This window comes from Myotis nattereri, assembly GCF_964212035.1.
Source record: "Myotis nattereri genome assembly, chromosome: 6".
In the NCBI taxonomy this organism is placed as follows: domain Eukaryota; kingdom Metazoa; phylum Chordata; class Mammalia; order Chiroptera; family Vespertilionidae; genus Myotis; species Myotis nattereri.
This window is the reverse complement of record NC_138081.1, coordinates 17,117,044-17,136,104: the sequence shown is the minus strand read 5'-3', so window position 1 is coordinate 17,136,104 and position 19,061 is coordinate 17,117,044. Positions and strand designations below refer to the sequence as shown.

Here is a 19,061-nt window from a genome sequence, read left to right as displayed (position 1 = left end):
GCATTCTCTCCTAGACCTTGAGTACCATGCTAGTTGAAGTCCAGGCTGTAGGATGCTAGGAATAATTTTTGCTGCAGGGTCTCTTACCTGTGGAACTGTATTTTATCATTATGTCTGACTTCTGTTTTGTTTTCCCTACTGCTGAAATATAAGTTTTTAATATAGTATTGTTCATTTTTAAATGTTCTCTACCAGGAAGTGACTCTCTGTACATCTGGTCCACCATTTGAAAGTTGAGAATAAGACTTTTAAGAACAGTTTTATAATCCATTCTTGATAATCTGCTTGTATATACTTTCAAATGTTGATTTATAGCATTTACATAAATTTTTCTTAGCAGCTTTTATTTTAATTATATTATATGCTATTATAATTTTCTGTATGGCTACTATAGAACTGTATTGGCAATTTGGATGTGGTAATATGGTTTTCTGAATATCAGTGTTAAATGGTTGTTATTATTTTATATTTTGAAAAAGTAAATGTCCCTAAAAATTACTACACAAATCAAGAAATAGCATAGATAACACTTGCTTTTCACCTGTGTAAGAGAGATGCAAATCATTATCCATAGGAGACTGTACCTGTATGCTGTTATTTGAGAGAACAATTTGTACTTTATTAAACAAATTATTGTAGTAAATATCTTTCACCTTTTCCATTCTTAGCTTTGCAATTCTTGATATTGGTGTGATTAATTTTTTATTTTTTTGCAGGTTTTCTTTAGGTGATTCTAGGAAGCCTCTTTATGAAACAGCAGTGTTGGTAGAAGATGTGGTACACACTCAGTTAATTAATCTGGTAAGAACATATATAATCTCATTTGGTATCACTCCTCTGCATTCTGCTTATGTGGGGATTGCATTGGGAATTTTTTTGTCAGTCTATTGAGTTGCAGATTACATATAGCAAAATTTCACCAGTTTTGATGACTTATTGTCATATGACTACCAACACAATCATGATATATAGACATTTTCATCATCCATAAAAGATCCCATGGGTCGCCTGCATAGATCAGTTTTTTCACTTACCCTCTGACCCCTGGTAATAGCTTTTATCTGTATTCTATCAATATACATGCATAGTTTTTCCACAACTCTTTTTAAAACTTTTTTATTTTGAATATTAGACATCAAAATATTGCACAGAAAATTCCTAAATAGTACAGTAAATTCCTAAATAGTCTCCAACTCCATCTGTTAACATCTGACATGACTATAGTACAATTATCAAAACCAGGAAGTAATATGGGTATAATACTGTTAATACAATTATCAACCTTATTTGAATTTCACCTTTTTTCCCATTAATATCCCTATTCTCTTCCAGGAGCCAATTCAGGATAAAAAGAATATTTGCATGGTCACAAAATATTTTCCCTAAGATACTTATTAACAACAAAATGAAAAAAAAAAAGTAACTTATTAATAGAAGTTAGGGTATCATATCAACAGGTTTATGTTTGTCCATAAATTTTAGCAATCATCAATGTATTTTAAGACAATTATTACTGTACTAGAGGCCTGGTGCATAAAATTCATGCACGGGTAGGGTCCCTAGGCCTGGCCGGCAATCAGGGCCTATCGGGGCCTTCCAGCTGCCGGCAGGGCCTTCCCTTCCCCAGCTGCTGGCTGCCGGCTTGAGCCTTCCTTCTTTCCACGTGGTGGTCACCACACGTCATAGAGAGTGATCCAACTCCCAGTTGCCCTGTCGAATTCCCGAGGGGACACTTTGCATATTAGCTTTTTATATACACTGAGTGGCCAGATTATTATGACCACCTGACATTTGTAGGCAAATTAGCTATAATTTCCCGCTGAAGTTGCTAGAGGGCCAGATCATTATAAACGTCTGAATAGCACAACATACCTAAGTATCGTTGCTGATCAAGTTCATCCTATCATGTTGATGGCGTATCCCAATGGAGATGTCTTCTTTCAACAAGACAATGTGCCATGCCACGGTGCTCATATTGTGCAGGAGTGGTTTCAAGAACATGAGAGAGACTTTACCTTTCTTAGATGGCCCCCACAATCACCAGATCTCAATCCAATTGCATTTTGTGGGATGAAATTAAAAGAGCCATCAGGCAGCTGGTTCCACAAACATCAAATCTCACAGAACTGGACAGTGCTATTCACCAGGCATGGTGTCAGATTCCTCACATCACCTTTCAACATCTTGTGGAGTCAATGCCAAGAAGAATCGCCACAGTATTGAAGGCAAAAGGTGGCCCAATGAAGTACTGATGGGGTGGTCATAATAATCTGGCCAGTCATAATAATCTGGCCACTCAGTGTATATAGATATTTACCTAATAATGGTTTTCTATTCCTTCTTTCCTTTTCTATTTTTTAATTTCAATTATTCTTAAAGGAATAGCCATTCTTTACCACCACATATTTATTTAATTTTAATGTGTATGTGTGTGTATGTGTATGTGTGTGTGTGTGTATTTAAATTTTATTTTTAGGGTATTATGCAGTAATATTAATTATTTTTACTGCTCAAGTTGTACCAATGAAAAACACTGTCATGTTCTTTCCCCATTTTTCTATCCGTTTTTTTTGGCCTATGGTCAATATATATTAGATATATTAGTTCTTTGTTTGTGGTATATGTTAATAATATATCCTTGCAGTGGGTCAGTTTTCTTTCTACTTGTTTGTTATTTTAACAGATTCAAATTCATTAATTATTTATTGCCTTTGGATTTAGAATCATAGAAAGGCTTTTCCTTATACCAAGTTTAAAGAGGTTATCATCCAATCTTGCCTTCTTTCCTTTTTAATAATTAGATCACTAATTCATCTGTAAATTATTTTTGTTATTGAGTAAACTGTGGATCTAATCTTTTTGATCCATTTGAGGTATTTCCTTTATCATACTCTAAATTAGTATATACTTTAGGGTACATTTCTAATTTTGTATTCTATGACATTGGTTAAATTGTCTATGCATGTGCTAATATGACATTTTTAATTATACAGATTTTATAGTATATTTTAAAGATTGTTACAGCTAGTCTTACCTTGTAATTTTTCTTTCTCAATATGCTCCTGGCATTTCTTGTATGTTTATTTTTCCAAGTGAATGTTAGTATTAAATTTTGTAGCTCCATAAAATAGCTTGTTGGTATTTTTATTGAGATTGCATGAATTCATAAATTTAGAGAGAACTACATCTTTCAAGTGTTGAATCAATTTAAGAATAGGGACTGTCTTAACATTTTTTTTTAAGACTACTTTTGTTTCTTTCATGAGTGTTTTAACATTTTTCTTCTATAGGCTTCATGTATTTCTTGTTAGATTTATTCTTAAGTGTAATCTTCTTTGGTGCTATTGTAAATGGGCTTTCTCAATAATATATCATGACTGAAAACTTCTGAAATACATAAATCTACAGATTCAAGAAGCTGAGCCCACTCTAAACAGAGTAACCCCCCAAAAATGTATGTCCAACTACTGAATACTAAAGACATAATATGAAACTGAAAGTAGCCAGATTTTTTACTATAAGGCAACAATGATTTGAAACATAGCCGAATTCTCATTAGAAAACATGGAGACTAAAGGGAAATGGTAGTTCTATAATATTTTGAGAAACCTCCATACTGTTTTCCAACTTACACTTCTACTAACAGCCTACAAGGTTCTCTCTTCTCCACATCCCACCAACACTTGCTATCTTATATCTTTTTTTATAATAGCCACCTGACAGGTGGAGGTTGATATCTCATTGTGGTTTTGATTTGCAGTTCTCTGATGATAAGGGATGTTCAGCATCTTTTCATATACCTGTTGGCCAGTTGCATAAATTCTTAGGAAAAATGTCTATTAGACCCTTTTCTCATTTTTTTAAACTTTAACAATGCTTTCATGTATGTTTTATTTGGTTATTATTAAATCTCAGTGAGGATATTATTATTCCTAATTTGAATTGCCAAGTGAAGAAAGATAATTTGCCCAAAGTTACAGACTTATTAAGTGGTGGTGTTGAAACCAGAATTGGGGCTTCCTGACACCCATCCTTTGCAATTGTTAAAGTTATTTCTTTTTTATTTTCTTTTGCTATAGAGTTGTATGAGGTCCCTGTATATTTTAGATATCAACCCCTTATCAGATGTATGGTTTACTAATATTTTATCCCATTTCATAGGTTGCCTTTTCATTTTATTTTACTTTTGCAATAACTTTTTGTTTTGATAAAATTTTAGTTGTTTATTTTTGCTTTTGTTACTTGTGTTTTTAGTGTCATATCCAGAAAAAAAATCATGGGCAAGACCAATGTCAAAGAGTTTTTCCCCTGTTTTCTTCTGGGAATTTTACTGTTTCAGGTCTTACATTTAAGTCTTTAAGACATTTTGAGCTAATTTTTATGTGTGATGTAAGATAGGGTGTCCCCCCAAAATGCCTATATACTTTAACAGTTGATAGCTCAATTGATGTTTCTTTCTTTTCAGATTTAACCCATTCGAATTAATTATTCAAAGTGTGTATATATTTTTTGGGATACCTTGTACATATAGGCACCCCCTGCTTTTTGAAAGTTTGCATTCTACCACTTCACTTTTACTAAAGACCTACCTCAGTATGTGTTTTCACTAACCTGATGAATCTGAAGAGAATTTTGACTGTTTTAAAAATATATTTTATTGATTTTTTGCAGAGAGGAAGGGAGAGGGATAGAGAGTTAGAAACATTCATGAGAGAGAAACATCAATCAGCTGCCTCTTGCACACTCCCCACTGGGTATGTGCCCGCAACCAAGGTACATACATGCCCCTGACCGGAGTTGAGCCTGGGACCTTTGAGTCTGCAGGCCGACGCTCTATCCATTGAGCCAAACCAGTTAGAGTGAGGATTTTGACTTTTTTAAAAAAAAGACAAAAAGGGAAAATAGTGTTAAGGTTTTGTTTTGTATTGAGCCATTATAGTGGCAGCAGTACCCAGAGCAATGAGAGTGTCTATACCAGGCTCCTTCCCGGGAACTATACTCAGTTTTGCAGCAACAATAAGTGAATTGCTCTTATAATGCTCTCAATAATAATATCCTTTCACATTCCAAGCTGTCATGATTTCTGATGACTATATAGCTGCTTTTATTTGCTATTCATTCAAAGTTTCTTGTCAGAGAGTCTCATTTTTTTAAAATATATTTTTTATTGATTAAGATATTACATATGTGTCCTTATCCCCACATTGCCCCCCCCCCCCGCTCATGCCCTCCCCCCCGTTGTCCGTGTCCATTGGTTAGGCCTATATGCTTGCATATAGGTCCTTTGGTTGATCTTTCCCCCTTACTCCCACCCTCCCCTACCTTCCCTCCAAGGACCGACAGTCTAATCAATGCCTCTCCGTCTCTGGATCAGTCCTTGTTCATCAGTTTATGTTGTTCATTATATTCCACAAATGAGTGAGATCATGTGGTATTTATCCGCTCTCCAGTTCCATCCATGCTGTGGCAAATGGTAAGAGTTCCTTTTTCTTCTTCCTCTTCTTAAAGAATACCTTTCAGCAGTTCATATAATGCTGGTTTGGTGGTGATGAACTCCTTTAGCTTTTTCTTATCTGTGAAGCTCTTTATCTGAGACTTCTATTCTGAATGATAGTTTTGCTGGGTAAAGTAATCTTGGTTGTACAGGTTCTTGCTATTCATCACTTTGAATATTTTTTGCCACTCTCTTCTGGCCTGCATGGTTTCTGTTGAGAAATCAGTTGACAGTCGTATGGGTACTCCCTTATAGGTAACTGACTGTCTTTCTCTTGCTGCTTTTAAGAGTCTCTCTTTGTCTTTTACTCTTGGCATTTTAATTATGATGTGTCTTGGTGTGGTCCTCTTTGGATTCCTTTTGTTTGGGGTTCTCTGTGCTTCCTGGACTTGGAAGTCTATTTCTTTGACCAGGTAGGGGAAGTTTTCTGTCATTATTTCTTCAAATAGGTTTTCAATATCTTGCCCTCTCTCTTCTTCTGGTACCCCTATAATTCTGATGCTGGTACGCTAGAAGCTGTCCCAGAAGCTCCTTACACTATCTTCATATTTTTGGATTCTTTTTTCTTTTTTCCTTTTTTCTTTTTCGGTTGGGTATTTTTTGTTTCTTCGTATTTCAAATCTCTGACTCGATTCCTGGGATCCTATTGTCTGCTGTTGGATCTCTTGTCTATTATTCTTTATTTCAGTCAGTGTATGCTTAATTTCTAGTTGGTCTTTTTTCATATCCTCCAGGGTCTAACTAAATTTATCGGCGGTTTCCATAAAATTCTTGAAAAACCTTATAAACGTGGTTTTGAACTCTATATCCAGTCGTTTGCTTTCCTCCATTTCTGTCATTTGCGACCTGTTTCTTTGTCTCCGCATTTTTTATGCTTCCCTGTGTTGGTAGAGTGGTTTTGTGTGCTAGGTGTCCTGTAGGGCCCAGTGTCTCAGCCTCCCCAGTTACCTGAGGTGGACACTCTTGGTGCACCCCCTTCTGGGCTTTGTGCACAGTCTTGTTGTAGTTATGCCTTGATTGTTGTAGGATCATTGGGAGGAATTGACCTCCAGGCCAATTGGCTGTGAGAATCAGCTGTGTCTGCAGTGGGAGAACTTCTGTGCTGAAGACACCCTTCTGGGGCAAGACTTGCTTCAGTGGGGCTTTGGTGCTCACTGAGTCTGCACCCTGAGTGTGTCCCTTATGGATCTGAGGAGTTGTAATCTGGATGGTCCCCCTCTGACCACTGGGTACACTGGCTCTTGGATCTATGGAGGTGCTAATTTAGCCTCTGCCTGAGGTTACCCAGCAGGAGCTACAAAGAGAACTGCAGATTCCCCTTCCTTTTTTGGAATTTGGAGGTGCCCTGATAAGGCCCATCTGTGAAGCAATGCAAGCTGCTGTGGGGCCTTGGGCCTTCTCTTGGAAGTTCTGGCCCAGCTGCAATTTGTTAGGTAATTTTCAGGTTGCAAAGGGCCAGGGCATTCATATGCAAAAACCTCTGCCGCAGCCTGGGTGGGGCGGGGTCTCATGGCATCAAAGGGCGGAGCAAGCAGCTATGGCGAATCCTCAGCCCTGCCCTGCCCTGCCGCACGTCTCAGAGTCCCGATAATTGCTGCAAGCACCTCTGAGGGAAAGCCGCCCTCAAGTTCCGAGTTCTGCCTGCTGCCAGACAGTCCAGTTTCTCCCTGTATCAGTCCTGGGTCCCCAGAGACTTCCCGGAACCGGAGTTCATAGCAGTCGGGAGCTTGTGACTCCCTCCTGATTCAAAAAGACAGCCGCGTCCTCAGGTACCAGCCCCTTTCCGCGCGTGTGTGCGCTGGAGCCTCCGTACCTCTGCACTTTACTTCCGCAGCTCCTGACTCTCAGTGTGCTTTTTCCTTTCCTTCTAGTTGTAGAATTTACACTCAGCCAGCCTTCCTGTAGTTCTGGATGATGTCTGTTTTGTCTTTTCGTTGTATTTTTGAAGTTGTTGTGGGAGGCAGCAATTTCCCGGTGTTTACCTATGCCGCCATCTTAGTTTCTCCTCCAGAGAGTCTCATTTTATGCATAGAATATAATTACCATTTCATTTCAAAATTATATCAGATTTTCACTATATTAGTTTCTCAGGTAATGAATAAGTTCTTCAATCTGTTGTAGTGTTTTCATATCAGAGCCAGTTTTTCAGGGTCATGGTAATAATCTTTAATTGTGAAAATTAGTAACAAATTTATATGTGTGAAAATTGATTGCTTAAATCTCCCATCTTGGTCAGCATGCACTGAGTTGTCTATCCCTTCCCCATCCCCCTTTTACTTCTAATACTTTTTAACTTGGCAGTTAACTTGGTAGAAGGAGCTCATGCAAGGCACTGCTTAATCCTAATCACCAGTTCTGTGAGGCGTCACTTATGCCACCTCAGTCATGGTTTATGAGTATGTTTTAAAATAGTCATAAAATTTCTTGTCAGAACTTCAATTATAAGGGTTATCAAAATAGGACAAACTAATATAATTTGTGATTGCATAAAATAAAGGAAGTAGCCGTACCAGGGGGACCTCATGAATCACAGAATGGAAGCAGACTTCTAGCTAACTAAACATTCAGTCTTTGTACTGAGTCACAGCATGTATATGTAACTCAGCAAACCGGAACACAGTCTGCGTATATGTGAATGGGATACAGTTCCCAAATACCATCTGGGGGAAAAAAAAATTTTTGGTCTGTTTTGTCTGGTCCTACTGCAGTGATGGCGAACCTATGACATGCATGTCAGAGGTGACATGCGAACTCATTTTTTTGGTTGATTTTTCTTGGTTAAATGGCATTTAAATATATAAAATAAATATCAAAAATATAAATCTTTGTTTTACTATGGTTGCAAATATCAAAAAATTTCTATATGTGACACGGCACCAGAGTTAGGGTTTTTCAAAATGCTGACACGCTGAGCTCAAAAGGTTCGCCATCACTGTCCTACTGTGTAGTAAGTGAAGTACTATATATAGTACTGGTGACTTTTACTTGTTTGTACTTATAACTTTCTTTTCTTGTGAATGTATTGTGATAATTTTTTAACTGATTTGGAACAGTATGTATTTCTGATTGGCCTTAAATTTTTTTCTATTTAATTAATCTTATTTTCTCTCATATGTTACCACCTCATGCCTCAAGAAATACTATTGCATCTCCTCTTTTAGAAAAAGAAATAAGTTCATAATGTTGTTAACAGATAAGTAGTTTTTAATCTGTGACACAGTATGGGCATATTTGAAGTAGAAAACCTCCTTAGCTACATTTTCTCTGAATTCCCCTGGGTAATTTGCTACAGCATAACCTAGAGGATCTACTAGGAAGGGATTTCTAATTCCCCCCGTGCTCCACCACCATGTGCCCCTCACCTCCCCCCAGCATGTCTTTTTTATCCTACTACAGAATATCTCACTAATAGTCAATTATTCAACTCTTCAAGGTAAGAAAATCTCAGAGCACTAGTTGTTCACAGTACTGATAAGTTATATGTAGTGTCTCAGGTTACTTGGTTTTTCGTAGCAAGGGTATAAAAACAAAACAAAACAGCATCTTCCCATTTTTCTTCATGTGTCAAAGATTTTTCTTTAGGCTTCCTTATTTTTCTTCCCCTTTGCTGGTCTGCTATGCTCTCTTCACCTCAATAAACTGTACTAGCTGCTGGGATCCTATATCATGCTTGGACTTCTGACCTGTGTTGAATGTTTCAGTTCTGGCTGAAACATCTTATAAATACCTAATGTATAGTTTCCAAGAATTTTGGATTTACCAAAGAGATGCAGACCTTTTATAAAATTCCCACTCAAGATTGAGTTGCGTTACTTAAAGTAGGTAGAGATTTGCACCAGTTGGAAATCATGTGGCTGAATTGATATTATGCTGAGAATAATATCCTTTTTGCTAATAATCTATTTGCAGTGAAGTTCAAAAATTATAATGATTTTTGATGGCTTTATGGTTATTTTTATTTCTCCATTTAACTCAAAGTTAAATATGAGAAAAATCTATTTTTTATACACAGAGTATAATTATTTACCATTTAATTTAAAATCATTGGATTTTTGCTGTATGAGTTTAGCAGGAACTATAGATGCTCCTCAACTTATGATGAGGTTGCATCATGATAAACCCATTGTAAACTGAAAATATCCTGAGTCGAATATGCATTTAGTACACCTAACCTATCAAACATCATAGCTTTGCCTAGCCCACCTTAAATGTGCTCAGAACAATTACATTTAGCCTGTATTGGGCAAAATCATTTAACACAAAATCCATTTTATAATGAAGTGTTGAATATTTCACGTAATTTATGTGATTATGACTTGCTGCCTCATGGTGGACAATTACCTTGAGTTTCATCTCAAGAGTAATTGCCTTCCTGTTCTTCCTGTCACTAGAAGCAGAAGACACAGATGGGTGTTTTGTAGACATGATGGGATTCAAAAACTCAGAACAGAATACCAAAATTTGCTAACAGCAAAGTACACCTTGTAGAGTGTCTGTTGTTTACCCCATGACTGCAATTGTGGGGCTTATTGGGAGCTGCACCCCTCTGCCTCTGCCCAGCATCATATATGTATCATATCACACATTGCTAGCCCAGAAAAAGATCAGGATTCTAAATCTGAAGTATGGTTTCCACTAAATGCATTCACTTTTGCACCACTGTAAAGTCAAAAATTGTAAGTCACCCAGCAGGAGTGAGTCCTGTGTACTGAAAGGTTGCTATTTCAACTGAGGGTTCCACCCCCTCTTGGGGCAGGTAAGAATGCAACCAATCAATGTTTCTCTTCTCACATCCTAGCATGGGTATAAAACAGTATCTTCCTATCTTTCTTTCTCTCCCTCACTCTCTCCTCCTGTCCCCCTTTCTCCCTCTCTCCATTCTCCATCTCTCCTGTTTCCTCTCTCCCCCTCTGTATACATATGATTCTTTTTCTATAATCATTTTGTTTTAGATTTAATTATAAAATTTTATATGTGTATTTTTATTTTACATATATAGGTCTTTTCCTGGTTTTAAAAAATAACTACTATTTCTGTATTAGTGATTTAAGTGGCAAAATTTTAACGAGTTCACAGTGCCTTATTTGTTATCCGATCTAATAAAAGAGAAACATGGTAATTAGCCGTACATCCGCTACCCTTCCCATTGGCTAATCAGTGTGATATGCAAATTAACTGCCAGCCAAGATGGCGGCCGACAGCCAGGCAGCTTGAAGCGAACTTGAGGCTTGCTTGCTTCAGTGACGGAGGACTCCAACGTTCCCTGCCTGCCGCTGTCGGCCTCTGAGCTTGCAGTTTGAAACATTGTTACAAATATAGAAACTAAACAAAACCCCAGAAACCTGCTTTCAGCCAGCCGGGATCTCAGAGCTGGAGTTGAAACAGTGTTTCGATTATAGAACCCAAACAAACTAGATACCTGTTTTCAGCAGTGGAGGCCTAAGAGCTGGAGCCATGCCTCAGAGCTAAAGCTGGCCCAGAATAAAAAAAAAAAAAAAAAAAGGAGCGGTTGGGAGCATCAGTCACCCACCAGCCTGAAAACAGCCCTCAGCCCCTCACCCAGACTGGCCAGGCACCCCAGTGGGGACCCCCACCCTGAAGGGTGTGTGACCAGCTGCAAACAGCCATCATCCCCTCATCCAGGCTGGCCAGGCACCCCAGTGGGGACCCCCACCCTGATCCAGGACACCCTTCAGGGCAAACTAGCCGGCCCCCACCCATGCACCAGGTCTCTATCCTATATAGTAAAAGGGTAATATGCCTCCCAGCACCAGGATCAGCGGAGCCGCGTGGCCTCCCGGCACCGGGATCAGCGTGACAGGGGCAGCGCCCAAACCCCCTGATCGCCCTGCGGCTCTGTGTGTGACAGGGGGCGGGGACACAACCTCCCTATCCGCCCTACTCTGTTCGTGACAGCAGAAGGCGCCCCAACCCCCTGATCAGCCCTGCTCTGTGCCTGATAGGGGGGAACTCCCCAAACCCCTGATTGCCCTGCGGCTCTGTGTGTGACAGAGTGCGGCGCCCCAACCCCCTGATCGGCCCTGCTCTGTGTGTGACAGGGTGCGGCGACCCAACCGCCCCACAAGGGCCCTGCTCTGTGTGTGACGGGGTAGAGCCATAACCTTCCCATCGGCCCTACCCTGAGTTTGACAGGGTGGGGTGACCCAACCCCCTGATCCGCCCTGCTCTGTGTGTGACAGGGGGCGGTGCCCCAACTCCCCTATTGCCCCTAATCTGTGAGTGATGGAGGCAGCTCCTCAACCCCCTGATCGGCCCTGCTCTGTGCGTGACAGGGGGTGGCGCCGCAACCTCCCCATCGACCCTGCCTTGACTGTGACAGGGGGCGGGTGGTGCCCCAACCCCCCAATCGGCCCTACCCTGAGCGTGACTGAGGGTGGCATCGCAACCTCCCAATCCGCCCTGCTCTGTGCATGACAGGGGCGGCGCCCCAACTCCCCAATGGGCCCTGCTCTGAGCCCGACCAGGGGCTGCACCTAGGGATTGGGCCTGCCCTCTGCCACTGGGGAGCAGGCCTCAGCCAGCAGGTCGTTATCTCCCGAGGGTTCCCAGACTGCGAGAGGGCACAGGCCGGGCTGAGGGGTCCCTCCCTCCCCCCTGAGTGCACAAATTTTTGTGCACTGGGCCTCTAGTCCTATATAATAAGGGAGGAATATGCTAATTAGCCAGTGTGCCCTGAGCCATAAAGACCAAGAGCATCACAACCAGATCACAGATCAGCAGGAGGGTGGGCCAGTGAGGTACAAGAGGGCGGGTGCGGAGAGCTACAGGAGGGAGCCAGGCAGCAAGCTATGAGGGAGAGAGGGGGAAGGTGGGTGGAGAAGCTCCAGGAGGGTGGGGCAGCAGGCAGAGAGCTCCAGGAGGGCGGGGCAGCAAGCTCTGAGCAGTGGAGAGCTACCAGCAGCAGTCAGTGGATTGCCAGCTAAGGCAAGAGGCAGCAAGCTACTTGCGCATGGATTTGTGCACAGAGCTATTAGTTGAAGAATATATTCAAAATATTGAACTTGTTTAGAAGTTCACCATATTTCTGCTTGCCCTGGTAATAGGCTTCAAAAAGAAAGTCCTGGTAATGCTTTTTTTCTTGAAAATTTCCCCCTGAAGACTGTTGTGTCCAATCACTAGACTTCAGTAAGACCTGCTCATCTTATGAGAAGTAAAATAGTGTTCCTAACAAATTTCTTATGGTCCACATAAAGAAAAAGTAAAAAATTTTTTCAGTTTCTTCTCCTATTTTCTTTTACTTTCATCATAGAAGTCTCAGCTTTATTCCATTCAATAATATTATCTGTGGTGGCTTTAAAAAAAATTGTTCTTTTTTTCTGAATATACAAGCATTTGATTTTATTGTTAAGAATAACATTGTGCCTGGCTCGGTGGCTCAGTTGGTTGGAGCGTTTTCCTGTACACCAAAAGAGTTGAGGGTTCGATTCCTGGTCAGGGCACATGCCCAAGTTGCTGATTGGATCTCCAGTTCAGGGTGTGTATGGGAGGTAACTGATCTCTCTCTCTCTCTCTCTCTCTCTCTCTCTCTCTCTCTCTCTCTCTCTCCCTCTCCCTTGCTCTTTCTTTCTCTATCTCTCTCCTCCCCTCCCCTCCCTACCTCCTCCCTCCCTTATTCTCTTTCTAAAATCAATAAACATCCTTGAGTGAGAATTTTTAAAAATTAAGAAAAAAAGAATAGGGTGTTATGGTTACCTTGTGTTTACTAGGATCTCAATTTGTTGTTGTTAACCCTCACCTGAGGATATTTTCCCATTGATTTTTAGAGAGAGAGAGGAAGGGATGGAGGAGAAAGAGAGATTGAGAGTCTGACAGACATCGAAATGAGAGAAACACATTGATTGGTTGCCTCCTGCACATGGTCCAAACAGGGCCTGGGATCAAACCTTCAACCCTGGTATTTGCCCTTAACCTTGGCACCTGGGGCCACACTCTAACATTTGGAAAACACGAGCCACGGTAGAACTCAGTATTTTTAAATGTTTGTGGTTTTTTGTTTTTGTTTTTCATTTAAAAGCAAAACTATTAACTCTTATTTTTTTATAAATAACTTTGGTATTTTCTATCATGTTGGATATAAAATAAAGCCACTGAATTTTCATATAAATCAGAGATCAGGCATTGATACAGTTACTATTTTTAAATGTCTCTCTTGTGGAAATAAAGAAAATACTAGAATTTAGCCTTTTCCCTCTAACATATCTAATTTATTTGTGGGTTTTTTTTTTAATGCTTTTCAGGAAATGAAAGTTCCTTGGAAGCAAGAAAGAACTTATTTATCTGTCAGTATGAAAGACCAAATGGCTTCTCTCCAAAAGAGAGAATGATAATTAATACTTTTTAAAAATTTACACTTAAATTTTCCAGCCAATTGTTTCTTTGTTTTAACAGTCTTTATGCTTGGATAAGACACTTAGTAATCATTAATAACTAAAACTATGTTTGGATTTCAGAATGGATTTAAATGATGTTGTCAGGAATAGAATTCCAATTTTTAAAGTTTATTATTTTATTTTTATTGTTGAAAGTATTACAAATGCCTCTCCCCCCCCCCCCCCCATTAATCCCCTCCACCCTGATTCCACCCTCTCCCAGGCCTTCACAGCACTATTGTCTGTCCATAGGCTAAGCATATATGCATATGAGCTCTTTGATGAATCTCTTCCCCCACCCCCTCCACTTCCCCCACTCAACCCTCTGAGATTCCTTAGTCTGTTGCATGCTTCTGTGACTCTGGATCTATTTTGTTAGTCTGTTTATTTTGTTCATTAGATTCCACATGTGAGTGAGATCATGTGATACTTGTCTTTCTCTGACTGGCTTATGTTGCTTAGCATAATACTCTCCAGGTCCATCCATGTTGTCTCAAAGGTAAGAGATCCTTCTTTTACTGCATAGTATTCCACTGTATAAATATACCACAACTTTTTTATCCACTCATCTACTGATCGGCACTTGGGCTTTTTCCAGATCAATTGTAATTGTGCTGCTATGAACACAGGAGTGCATGCATTCTTTCTGATTGGTGTTTTGGGTTTCTTAAGATATATTTCTAGATGTGGGATCACTGGGTCAAACGGCAGTTCCATATTTAATTTTTTGAGGAAACTCCATACTGTTTTCCATAATGACTGCACCAGTCTGCATTCCCACCAGAGATATACTAGAGTTCCCTTTTCTCCACATCCTTGTTAGCACTTGTCATTTGTTGATTTGTTGATAGCCATTCTGACAAGTGTTTCCATTTTGTTTATTTATTTTGTGTGTTTGTGTTTTGTTTTAGAATATAAGTGAAAACATATGGTATTTATCTTTCCCTGTCTGACTTCTTTATGGGGGAGTGGGGGGGGGATGGGCGAAAAAGTTGAAAGGGATTAAGAAGGACAAATAATCAGCTATAAAAATAGTCATGGGGATGTAAAGTACAGCACAGGGAATATAGCCAATCATATTGTAGTAACTTTGTATGATGTTAGATGGTTACTAGACTTACCAGAGTGATCACTTTATGATGTATACAAATGTCTAATCACTATGTCTGTACACCAAAACTAATATAATATTGTACTTCAACTGTAATTGAAAATTAAATATTAAAAAATAGAATATATAGAGGCAAAAAAAAAATGAAATCTCTAAAAAAATAAAGCCATATGCTATATGTATTGCTGGGGCCTCTTTCCTGCCTTTGAATGTCTCAACATATACAGTCTATCTCTATTCTCATTACTAGTATGATTAAAGATCTTAAAATTCTTAGATATCAGCTTAAATAATTTATTATCTGTGAATTTCCCCATTCCCTACTGACTGTCCCCTTAGGCTTTATGTCCCTATGAAACCTGCAGACACAGAGCAGTCTAAATTGCCTTCATTAATTTGTTTCAATCCTGGATTTTTAGTTTTTTCATAAACTTTATACTTTTTTATATTATTACTATAATTTGAATATAACTTAACTCTCAGTGAAATGAGAACACTAAATCATTTATTTTTCTCCAGTAAATCCTGAATGTTCTCCTAAATGATTTTTTTTTTTATTCCCATCATTTTTGTATTTAGTTTTGTTACTTTCCCATGAATGAATGACTTTCAGAATATTGTATGAAAAAGTTTCCCAGTATTCTTGCAAAAGACATGGAAAGATTTAATAAGCAAATAATGGTTTGGAGTTTAAGAGATGGAACAGAGAAATGGATAAATGAGTAGGTGAGAGAAGGTTCAATAGATAGAAGAGAGTCAAGTCCCCTTAATGAACACTGTTCTAAAATGAGTATAAACTTATTAAGTCATTATTGGGCCTAAATTAGGTATTTTCTATGAATGCACTTTTAAAATGTGAGTCAATATTTAATGTTACCCTTTCCTTATAATTGTTATTGCTAATGATGATTATATTTTTAAGACTCTAGCTACCAGAATTTTGGGAGAGTCAATTACCCTTCCTGAGTTCATGTGTTTGGTTGTGTTTTTGTTGTTGTTGTTGTTGTTGTTTTGTGAACTAACCCTTTAACATACCTTGACATTTGTGTAGGAGACTTCTGTTGCGGGGGGGACGAACGGGGGGACTTATAATTCAGTATCCTTTACTAATCATCCAGCACTACTATTTTAAAAATGATTATTTTCCACCAGCTAAAATCATGTAACATAATACTTTCAGGCTTATACCTGCATTTAACCGCATTTTTCAAAATATGTATTCTTAAAAGTAAAATTATTTTTTGTGCATTATGCAGCTGAATTTACAAAAGATGTGTAACTTCTAATAATCACCTTAATCTGATTTTAAAACTCTTGATGGTTTTGGAACAGGAATTTTTGTTTGAAAGAAAGATTGGCTTGTTAACTGAATTATGTAATTATCAGTAGATGTGGTCACAGCTGCTTTTGATTTCTTTGTTATATACCTGATAGGAAACAAGTTTTGAAAAATATTTTTCCACTTCTTACACTGACACCTAGTGTTCACTATTCCTGATATCTTAAATATTGAATTTAATTATTAATAGCTATGGAACTAGATTTACATTAAACATTTGCTAGCATTGCACCTGTTAACAGATAAATAACTCCTATTTTCAATACCCGTTCGACCAAGTTTTTCTAGTTACAGAGGTGACACCATTATGAATCAATTGCTGAGACTATTGATTCAGCAGGACTCAAGGAAGCATAGAATTTGAGAAGTAGAAGGAACTTGGGGGAGTTCTCAAAACTAAAATTCTTAAAACCTCAGTGTTTAGTCATGTCCACAGTTCCTTCAAATTACAAGTCCAAGTGGATGATTTTGTTTTCTGTGAGCCTGACTCCTGGGTGGTAGAGATAACAAATCACATTTGGTCCTGTTAGCATTGAGAGTTTGATATTACTGCTTGTATGGGAATAAAACAAGATTAAGTCATTTCAAATTTTTGAAATGGGTGACCTTGTGATGTTATATGTTTACTATTTTCTTGTGAATTCCTAAGGGTGATTTAAGTGCTCCAATTTTTCCAGTACTCAAGTTTAAAGATCTATATTAGAGTGAGATTATTTGCAATTAAATGAAAATGCATATATAAGTTGGAAAAGAATTATTTATGCAGTAAGCCATTGTTGAACCACAAATCCAGGAGGCTATTACACATATAAAATTCATTTATTTCAATTTTTATTTCTTTCATTAAAGTGGAGAATAATTTTTTATTTAAATATAGTTGGTATACAATATTATATCAGTTTCAGGTGTACAGTATATTCACCATTTATTTTAGATTGAACATTAAGTATTTATAAAATCAGTGACAAAGACTAAATTTCAAAAAATTTCCAATAGAATTGCTGCAAACTTCAGAATATTTGAATATTCAAATGTATCTTTCAATGGAGTATGATTTTCACAGACCTAAAATCAAGCATTATAAATGTAGGAAGATACATTATAATTTAATTAGATTTAATACTGATTATGATCTAAGAACTCTGAAGGGGGGAAATGTCTCATAAGCTGTTGTTTTATAATTCATGTAATAACTTTTCCCAAGATGAGCAAACATTTTATCATCCTTCCTTTGATCTATTTAGTATTTATCATCTGCTATTTGATATTCACTGTTTTAGATGCAGGAGGTAAGTTTCTCATGAGGTCATCTTTCATACTGTTTTCATTAACAGAAAAGATAATAATAAAGAAATGTTGAAAACAATTAGAAAGAATTTTTATTACCATTTCTTCATTTTTAATAATTCTAGTATATTTTTCACGTGATCCTATTTTGGTTTGGATTTCAGTATATTTCTGAGTTAATGTCTTCAGGATTTTCAGATTCACCCACAAATCAACCAAGTTCCTAGAAAAGAAGTGCCAATCTCTCTCTCTCTCTCTCTCTCTCTCTCTCTCTCTCTCTATATATATATATATATATATATATATATATATATATATCCACATATATATACATATACACACACATTCAATCTCTTTAATTCTACTCTAGCACATGTGACATAAAAGGTCTGAAAGGAACTTGTCAAATATAACAAAAATGAATAAAGTAGGTAAGAGTTGTGTAGTACATAGGTTTTCCTTGTCTTAAATGGTTTGAAACTTATAATTCAGAATATCAACATATAGTTATGTTGAGTTAAAATTGGAGCAGTAGTAAATAATGTGCATAAGTACTATGAATCTATGTTTATGGGTATTTAGTCAGATATTTAGTTCTGCCCCTTATAAGACAGAACAGAGTGAAATTTCAAATCATATATTTTCTCAGGTACTTAATGAAAATGCATGGATGTTATACTTTTTAAATAAATATATTTTACAGATATTTTACAGAGAAGAAGGGAGAGGGATAGAGTTAGAAGCATCGATTAGAGAGAAATATCGATCAGCTGCCTCTTGCACACCTCCTACTGGGGATGTGCCCGCAACCAAGGTACATGCCCTTGACCGGAATCATATCTGGGACCTTTCAGTCCTCAAGCCGACGCTCTATCCACTGAGCCAAACCGGTTAGAGCAGATGTTATACTTTTTTAATTTACAAGTTCATTGGTTCTCTTTTTATTAAAATTGCTTATTTCATTTAAAAGCCCAAATAAAATTAAAGAAGGCATAACACTTACATATAACTTAGTGGAAGTTCATCTTTTGTTCCCCCTTTGTTCCAGGTGTAAAAATTGGCTGAAACTGCGGGGCCAGGCAGTTATTTTAGAATAGTTTCTGGTTTAATGTTTTATCAGTCCCAAGAGTAAAATAGGCAACTACTGAAATTTTATATTGCTACTCTTAATGTAGACCCCTGTTAAAAATAGTATACCATTATGTGGATTCTGATATAAGTAAAATCCTGTCTCCTCAATTATACTGGATGTTTAGGAGATAGAGTTAGATTATTTAGCCACACAGGGGCTCCATTATTCACTCATTCATCATTTATCAAAGTTTTGTTGGTAAATGTTCCAATCATTGTTTTAGGCATAGCAGATATAATCCTATCTAATAATAGACAAACATGGTAATTAACCATACCTCCACTACGCTTCCCATTGGCTAATCAGCA

General features: G+C 37.9%; 1 protein-coding gene across 3 annotated transcripts in view; it reads left to right on the top strand.

Annotated features, from left to right (window-relative positions):
* SUPT3H (SPT3 homolog, SAGA and STAGA complex component) overlaps window positions 1–19,061 on the top strand; it is a 441,321-nt gene that overhangs the window by 207,537 nt on the left and 214,723 nt on the right. For all 3 annotated transcript variants that reach the window (XM_081094253.1, XM_081094254.1, XM_081094252.1), the window contains exon 3: window positions 717–801. In XM_081094253.1, the coding sequence (XP_080950379.1) occupies window positions 717–801 (85 nt within the window). The remainder of the gene's footprint in view (window positions 1–716; window positions 802–19,061) is intronic.